Source organism: Pteropus vampyrus, unplaced genomic scaffold (assembly GCF_000151845.1).
Source record: "Pteropus vampyrus isolate Shadow unplaced genomic scaffold, Pvam_2.0 Scaffold379, whole genome shotgun sequence".
NCBI classification, from domain to species: domain Eukaryota; kingdom Metazoa; phylum Chordata; class Mammalia; order Chiroptera; family Pteropodidae; genus Pteropus; species Pteropus vampyrus.
Window position 1 is genome coordinate 753472 of NW_011889160.1, and position 9530 is coordinate 763001.

Here is a 9530-nt window from a genome sequence, read left to right on the forward strand (position 1 = left end):
AAAAAAAAAAAAAAAAGACCATTCTGGCCATTACCGATAAGACCAATGTGGACAGACAAGAATGGAATCAGGGAAAGTAGTTGGGAAGCTATGGCGAATCCTAGTGAAGGATCATGGTAGCTCAACAGCAGTGAGACTGGTAAGGGAGTAAACTAATTTTCCATGTCGAGACGACAGAAGTTATTGATCAGCTGGACCAAATAAAGAGAAAATGTGGATGATTACTATAGGCTTTGTTTGTTTTCTCCCTGAGCGATTGTACGGGTAGATAACTTCTAAGGAGAGGAAAAGTCACGGAAAGGCGTAGGATGGCCAGAAGGGATAGGTCTATTTGACTGTCAAGATTTATTTTGGCCCCATTCGGTTTCAGATGCCTATACAATACAGATCAAAACAAGTTCCGAGAAGGAAGCAAAGACGCAAAAGGCATCATCGTGTAAACTTCCTAACCATCAGATCCCTTCTGAGTGAAAAAAATGGACAGATCTCCAACGTGATGCTAGCGAGCAATTCCCTCCGGGCGTAAGGTCTCACGATAACTTCTAACTCTGAGTGCCTTTCAGACGATTTCAGCATTGGCGTGGTTAGGGGATGACAGACCACCACCAGCGTCCCCAGCACGGCCGCGTTCACTCCGAGAGGGAGGCAGCGGCTGAAGTTAGGCCGCCGGGAGCGCCTGCGCGAGATGTCCCTGTGCACACGTTTCGAGTCGCAGGGGCCGCAAGGATCCAGGAGATTGGCAGGAGAGGAGACGGAGCGGGGACGACGGGGACCCGTGCCACGGGGCCACCAAGGCCACCGGGCCCACGCACGCGGAGCCGAGCGCGCCTCACGTGGGGGGCGGGGCAAGCCGTCTCTCGCCTCAGGAAGGATCGCTTACCCGAAGGCACGTAGTCCTCGTCTTCCTCCGAGGTGGAGAAGTCTTCGGAGTCAAATTCCTCCATGTCGCTGCCACTTAGGGCGGACCAAGTCACAGGACCGGAGTAGCTGCCCCCAACGGTAAAGCCCTAGGGAGAAACCATAAAGCTGTGGCGGGGGAGGCGGCGGCTGAGGCGGGTCCCTGCAGAGTGTGCACATGCGCAGAGAGTGATACATGATAGGAACTCGACACTTCCGGTTTAGTGCCCGGCCAGACGCTGCTGCGGCGGTTGACGGAGCACAGTGCTGAAGCTGTGCATGCTGGGACTTGTAGTCTTCGCCGCAACTTAGCCTTTTAAATTTCGTGCACGTGCTTAAACGACATTTCATGTCTGTGGGTGTACAGTTGACTCTCATTCTTCACAGGTTGGTATTTTCGAATTCGCTTCCTTGCTGAAATTTATTGTAATTTCCAAGTCGATATTCCCGGTGCTCTCTGGGGTTATTCGCGGACATGCGCAGAGGATGAAAACTTTGAGTCCACCCGCATTGTTATACCAGCCCGGATTGAGCAGGGTTTTTTTGCTTCAGTTCTCATACTGTAAATAGAAATATTTTTCGCAGTCAATGTAGTACTACCCGTTTTACATTCTTGTGCTTTTTATAGTAATGTTTCTATTTAAAATGACCCCCAAGCTTAGTGCTGAAGTGCTACCTAGTGTTCCTAAATGCAAGGAGGCTGTGATGTGCCTTATGGAGAAAATACGTGTGTTATAAGCTTTGTTCAGGCATGAGTTGTAGTGCTGTTGGCCGTGAGTTCAATGTTAATGAATCAACAATCCGGTACATAAAGGAAAAGGAAATTCGCCTATCTATATGTGAGGCTGCTCCCGAAAATGCTAAAGTAACATCTACAGTGCATGAGGAAGCTATGGAAAAGATGGAAAAGCGGCTAAATCTGTGGATCCGTGAGATGACAACGGATAAAAAAGGTGCAGTGGACCGCATTCTTTTAAGGCTGAAAGCCAAAGAAATTCACAGTCATGTAACCCAAGGTCAGAAGAACGTTAAACCATTTTGGGCTAGCGCTGGCTGGATTGTGTGGTTCAAAAGGCGATGTGGTGTGAAAAAATATTAAACTTACAGGTGAGGCAAGTTCTGCAGACCAGGAGGATGCAGAAGAATTTAAAAACGACTTCCTAAGTGTCATACAGGAAGGAGGATATGTAGAAGAGCAGGTTTCCAATGCTGATGAAACATTTATTTTACAAGGCCATTGGCAAACGAGCCTATATAACACCTCCAAAGCTCCTGGCTTTAAATCATTCCAAGAATATGCAACGTTACAACGTTATTGTGCGCCAGTGTCAAGGGCGACTTTAAGTGCAAACTCCTAATGGTGTACAGAGCCCCCAATCCACAAGCACTTAAAGGGAAAAGCATGAACCATATGCCTGTCCATTGGAGGTGGAACAAAAAAGTCCGGATGACATCTGGTTTCATATCTGCTTCATACCAGAAGTTGAATGCTATCTCCAGGGCAGAAACCTTGCCTTCAAGGTTATTATTAATTTTGGATAATGCCCCAGTCCGCGAAGAACTCCAAAATGCCCACCCCAACGTAGAAGTTTTTTTCATGCCCCCAAACACTATGTCTCTCATCCAGCCTCTTGATCAGGGCATAGTGAAAGCTTTAAAGATGCACTATATCAAGGAGCTTTATAGCAATGCTTTTGAGGCTCTCAAGGCCAACAAGGAAACTACCATGATGAACTATTGGAAGTCAGTCACTATATGCAATGTTATTTGTCGGAAACCAGCCATCCAAGTCAAACCAGGTCCCTGAATGGGGGAGCGGGGACTGAGAGAAAAGAGAAGACAGACAGGGTGCAGGAGGAAGAACAGATCTCACAACTGTCTCTCCGAGTTTATTTCTTATGCTCCTTTTTATACATAATCTGTTCCTTTGTGTATCCCAAGATTACATAATTAAAGTAACATCCTGAAGATCAAGGTACAATGGACACTTCCTTTGACACTCCCTTTGACACTCCCTTTTTCTATACTTAATCTTCTTCTTCCTGGAATTCCTCAGAACCAGCCTTTTCCCTTTTATATGCAAGCAGGCCTCCCGAGATAATCCATGCACTCTTTTGAATTTTGGGAGCTTTAGCTCCCTACAGTTATTGATTATGTTGGTACATCCTGGGACAGCATCAAGCAGGCTACTGTCAATAATTGTTGGAAAACTGGCCAGACTGTGTAGAAGATTTCGAAGGCTTTGAAGGTATTACAGAAATTATTACAGAAGGTATTACAAAAAAAAGTGTCAGAAACATAATGCATATAGCACAGAATATAAATAGAGAAGGCTTTGATAACATGAAGAAAGAAGATGTGCAGGAAATTTTGGCAAAGAAGGAAGTAGAACCCACCAATGAAGAACTGGATGAGATTGCAAAACAAGGCAGTGGTGTCAGCAATGATGAGGATGGAGATGAATGTCAGCCCAACTCCAAGAATTGTCCCTCTTACAGTGGCCAAAATATCAGAATGGAATTCTGCCCTGGAAAAAAGTTTCAATGACATGGAAGAGTGTAAACTTATGTTTGATCACAGCCTCAAATTTAAGCACCTCATCTGCACTGCGTTGGCCCCTTATGCTGAGATGCTTAAAGATTTGAGGCAAAAAGCCAAGCAGACAAGGTTGACCCAATTTTTTGAGCCAGTTTGGGAGGGAAAATTGCCAGCTTCGTCGACAAGTCATGAAAGTCAGACTCCTGGTGTTGAACTGCCAGATGTCAGCATGCCACCACCCTCTTCCTCTTCTGCTGAGCAAGTCCCACCAAGCTCTCCCTTGGTCTTTATGGGTCAAGCCAAGGTCAAGGGGTTTAACTACGCCATGCACTGTACTGTCACACATCCTTCAGCTCCATCAACAGATTTTAGCTAGTTTTTATAAAACTTTAAATGCTTTAACTTTTCAGGACTTTATTTGCATTACTGTACAGTAGACTATATGTTCACATTACAGGTTTACTGTCTGTGAATATTGTATAGTATCTTATACTGTGTTTACTATGTGTGCTGTGTATGCATACTGTATGTGTCTAACTGAGGGGAAGTTAACGTAGTACGATCTCTGCATTATGGAGTACATTATATGAAAATGACAATTGAAATATTTTCATTACAAAGAAATACTACATATAGTTATTTGTAAGAAAGGTATATTAAATAATGTGTCTGAGCAGAAACACAAACAAGATTATGTATTAATCAGTTGACAAGAATGTGACTGGAGACGTCCAGGAACTCAAACCGGTGTTTCCCTAACTGTGGTTCAGTATTCACTAATTGAGTGTGTGTGGTGACTTTGTAGACAAAACTACCACGAACAACAAGAATTGACTGTATCCTAGAATTCAGGCACCATTAATTTAAATCTTTCCTTCAAATTAACCCATATAGGAGTACAACCATAGATAATCTTTATCATTTCATCAGATTAAAAAAATTTGTAATTATAATCCAGTTATTTAGACTGTTGTCTATCACCATACACCAAAATTAACTCAAAATGGATTAAGGGCCTGAATACAGGATCTAAAATAATAAAATGCATAGATGAAAACAGGAGCTAAACTCCAGGACCTTGGACTTAAAGAGGCTTTTATGAATTTGACCTCAAAGGCAAGGAAGGTAAAAGCAAAAGTAAAAGAATGGGACTACATTAAATTAAAAAGCTGTTGCACAGCAAAAGAAACCATCAACAAGGTAAAGAGACAACCATCCGAATGGGAAAAATATTTGCAGGCAACGCCTCTGTTAAGGGCCTAATATCCAAAATATACAGAGAACTCATACGACTCAATAACAACAACAACAAAAAAACAAACGATCCAATCAAAAAATGGGCAGAGGACCTGAACAGACACTTTTCCCTAGAGAACACACAAATGGCGAACAAATATATGAAAAGATGCTCGACATCACTAGCTGTTAGGGAAATGCAAATGAAAACCACAATGAGATACCATCTCACACCTGTTAGAATAGCTATAATCAACAAGACAAGTAATAATAAGTGTTGGAAAGGATGCAGAGAAAAAGGAACCCTCATACTGCTGGTGGGACTGCAAACTAGTACAGCCACTATGGAAAACAGTATGGAGATTCCTCAAAAAACTAAGAATTGATCTATCATATGATCCAGCAATCCCTCTACTGGGTATTTACCCCCAAAGACTTGAAAACTCGTATCTGCAAAGATATTTGCGCACCGATGTTCGTAGCAGCATTATTCACAGTGGCCAGAAGCAACCGAAGTGTCCTACAATAGATGATTGGCTAAAGAAGCTGTGGTACATATATACAATGGAATACTACTCAGCCCTAAGAAGAGATGAAATACTGCCATTTGTGACAACATGGTTGGACCTTGAGATAATCATGCTAAGTGAAATAAGCCAGACAGGAAAAGTTGAAAATCACATGATATCACTTATATGTGGGATATAAACCTAAAAGCAACAAATGAACAGGACAAACAAACAGAGACTCATGGCCATGGACAATGGACTAGTGGTTACCAGAGAGGAGGGGGGGAAGAGGGAGGTAGACGTGGTAAAGGGGGTCAAATATGACAGAAGGAAATCTAACTATGAGAGGTGAACACGCAGCGTAAATATATATATGCCTTACTGTTGAAGTGTACAGCTGAAACTTACTGGATTTCATTAACCAATGTCACTATAATAAATAATTTAAAAAATTTTTTAAGAATAAACTATATTACTTACAAGTAACAAAAAATAATGATAATCCAGTTACGAGAGGCAGTAATCAGGAGCAAATGCAGATGAGACATCAACTAACACGCTATTTGTTCAGGTTTAGGTTTTTTCCAGTTGAACATTTCTCCTTGTTGATACTCTGGACTAGACTGGGTCTGTGTCACCCAGTCCCTAAGTTATCTAAATCAAGGAATAAATAAACACGTTTGTGATTAAGAGGACATTGCAGTAGCTCTATGCCAGCAAACTTTTAAAAATAGCCTAATTGAAACATAATTCACGCCCCGTAACATTTACCTATTTAAAGTGCACAATTTAATCGTTTTGATCATTTCGGACTTGTGCAGTCATTACCACAATCAATTTTGAAACATTTGTGTCACCCCCAAAAGGAACCTTACCCATTAGTAGTCTCTCCCCATTTCTCCCCAACTCCCAGCCTTAGGATAATGTTTTTGTCTCTATAGATTTGCCTATCCTGGACATTTCATGGAAATGGAGTCATACAATAGGTGGTCTTTTGTGATGATCTTCTTTTATTTAACACATTTTCAAAGTTCATTTCTCTTAGGTATATGCCTGTGGAATTGCTTGATATGGTAACTCTTGTGCATTACTTTTTGAGGAAATGCCAAACTTTCCCAAAGTGGCTGCACCATTTTATATTCTCACTAACACTGTCCCAAGGTTCCAATTTCATCACACCCTTGCTAACTCTTTTTGAGTATAACCATCCTAGTGGGAGTGAAGTGGCATTTCATTGTGGTGTTGATTTGCACTTTCCTGATGACTAATGATGTTAAGCATCTTCTCATGTCTTATTAGTATGGTATATGTTGTTTGTCGAAATGTCCATTTAGATCCTTGGCCCATTTTAAAATTGGGCTATTTGTCTTTTTACCGTTGAGCTCTTTGTATATCCTAAATACCAGTCTCTTAAAAAATATATCACTTGAAACTATTTCCTCCTGTTCTGCAGGGTGTCTTTACTTTTATTTTTGTCTTTACTTTCTTGATGGTATCCTTTGAAGCACAGAAGTTTTTAATTTTGACGAAGTCCAATTCATCTATTTTTGTTTCTTGTTCCTTGTACTTTGGGGATTGTATCTAAGAAGGCTTTGACTAATCCAAGAGCACAGAACTTCTGTTTTCTTCTAAGAATTTTATAGTTTTAGTGCTTACACTTAGGTCTATGATCTATTTCAGCAGATCGTTCTTACAGGAGAATAGAAAATTAGATATGAAATTCGGACCCAGTATTTGGTAGTTTACCATTCTTACCCTCATTTTCTTGGACAGCATGAAGGGACCCTACAGTGACAAACTGGGGTCTGAGTCTGGGGAAAAGGATAAATTGGCGTTCCCCAGCAGACTCCTCCAGCGTCATCCATTTCTCAGTCTTTTCTTTACACCGCAGTGGTATTCCACACATTTGTTCAAATTCACAACCGAAGTTTCTGACCACATTACGGTTCACCAGGAGAGGAACTATTTTCTATTGTGTCAAGTAGTTTAGTAAAGAAGTCGAAAATTGGTTAGCGGGCCAAATCCAGCTCAAAGACATGTAATGTTTGACCTGAAATGACATGAATTTAAGTTGCCAGCATTTAACAATTGAGAGATTTCAAATAATCTAGATTTGCAACTTCTCTTGAAAAACTAGACAATCTGGCAACACTGGGCTCATAATGCCACAAAGTAGAGATCAGCTGGAACTGAGCAGTGTGACTTGACAGGGCTCTCCAGTGGCCACAGTACAAATCCCCACAATTCCCTACAGAGTCTTGGTTCATTATTACCATGCTGTCTTGGGAATAATTTACGGAGCCCTCTTGGGCAAACTCAGCACCTTTTTAGCCCCTCATCCCCATAGTCTTCCACTGTCCAATCTTGGGTTTTCACCTTTTTGAAAATTGAAAGAAAAGTTCTTCTGTTGGGTCTTGGATACATACAATGTTGGGGCTTCTGGCTGAACTCTGCATGTACCCTTCTGGGATGCTAGAAGCATTCTGTATCTTGATCTCAGTATCAGTCACATAAGTGTAGATTTGTGCACTTTACTGTATATCATACTTCAGGAGAGAGAGAATATATGGATGGCCTCAGTCACCTTGTGACCATGGGGGGTAAGCTTCCCAAATGGAACAATCGAATTTGCTGAAAACGGCAAGGCAGAAAAAGATTTATGATGTCAGAGAGTACTAAACCAATCTGGAGCCTCTCCATGTGGATTTTCTACTGAAATAATACATTTATTGACACACTCTATCAACTTTCTGCCATCCCAGTCTGTAATCAAACAAAAGCTTGTTGATGGTAATATATAGCCCACCAAGTGAAGTTAATAAGACTCAAGTTTACATGTTAAGTACAGTTTAATCACATCATTGAATAAGAATTTTACTGTAAATTAACAGGAAGTTAAACACAATAGAAATGAACATGTGTTAAATACAATAGAAATAGTTAAATATGTGTTAAGTACTAAGTTTTATTAAAAAAAGTCAGACAACTTAATTACAAAAGATTAAACTTGTTGACCACTGAAAAAGAAATAACAGTTCCAGTTCAAAGAATTGAAAGTAATTCTTTATTGATAAACATTTACACCAGAATTAGAAATGTCAGTAGAAAAATAAAATTTAAATAATTTTCTCATACAAAGATTTGATTATTTTGACTATAGCAGTTAATGAAATAATCTAATATAAAAAGTTAAGCTGATTTTAGTCACAACCAGCCTAACAGAGTGCACAAAAAAGGAATGCAGGTACATTAAAGTTTCTGCACGTGGATAGCTAATGGCACCAGGGCTTCACATTCCAGGAAATGCTTTCTTACAGAAGGTTATATGCACTGCAGTTCTAATGAGAACTTAATTCAAACCAAAGCAGTCAGAAAGGACATCGGAATCAAAAGCCAAGATATAATTTAAAACTTTTAAAAAAGTAAGGAAAGGTTTTAAGGTCATTATCTGCATGAACTTTTTCTCACTAGTTTAGACTTTTGCTAAGAAGTAACGTTTTGCTGCAAAAAGAAAAAGAAAAAATGAGTTAATAGTACAAGAAGACATGTTTCTCTTAGGATATTGTTTACACATTTGTATATGGACTTAAGTTTCATGAAATGCCTTTACCCCCATAACCCTTTAAAGAACCTAGAAATCAGCTTTTAAGGTTGGCGGCTGCCTCCCTCCCCCGCATAAAAAACGAGGAAAAGTGGACGCACAGCTGGGGGTAGGGTGGTTGTACATGTCCTAAGAAAGCCAGCTGTTGGCAAAAGTTCTTTAAAAACTATATGTGGTAAAATGAAAGGTTCAACACAAATGCGAATATTTTTTCACTGGAGCGATCACCCCCAAATAATTGTGTATTTGAGATCAGAAAATTTTAAAAACAAAAAAAATAAAAATAATGAGGAACAGACATTCTTTAGCATTCAAATAGTTTCTTCCTGAAAAAATTTCAAGCTACAAAGCTCAATCTATATAAAGTATATATACATTTATTCACAGGAGAATGTTCACATATTGGGATGGATGAAACATTCAATAATTGGAATATACATTTTATATTTGAAGTTTTTAAAGAGTGAATAATCAAAGTATAGCAAACGAGAACCAAGACAGAAACAAGATGCCTTTCAAAATGCATTAATTTGTGTGTCTTGGCTCTAAAAGAAAAATAACCAAACATTCAAATCACAGATCAGTATGTTCAAAAATTAGTATTCAGGGAGAGGGACCCACCAACCACTGGCCCATATGTTCCATTTGTGAAATTCTATCCAAAAGAATGTTTTAGGTGAGAAAGCTAAGAGGTATCCTTCAATAGAGATGATTAAAATCATTTCTTATAATAAAGGATACAGCATCCC

At 39.9% G+C, this 9530-nt stretch overlaps 1 protein-coding gene across 7 annotated transcripts in view; it reads right to left on the reverse strand.

Annotated features, from left to right (window-relative positions):
• The window catches only part of CFDP1 (craniofacial development protein 1), a 101377-nt gene extending 100294 nt beyond the window's left edge, over positions 1-1083 (reverse strand). For 5 of the 7 annotated variants that reach the window (XM_023523162.1, XM_023523164.1, XM_011379937.2 and 2 more), the window contains exon 1: positions 881-1043. Coding sequence is in view for 1 of the 7 variants with exons in the window: in XM_011379938.2 (XP_011378240.1) it covers positions 881-944 (64 nt within the window). In the remaining 6 variants the exon portion in view is untranslated. Of the gene's footprint in view, positions 1-880 lie in introns of all 7 variants that reach the window. The other 2 variants (XM_011379938.2, XM_023523166.1) reach the window with 2 other exon arrangements.
• Positions 1084-9530: the final 8447 nt, after the last annotated feature.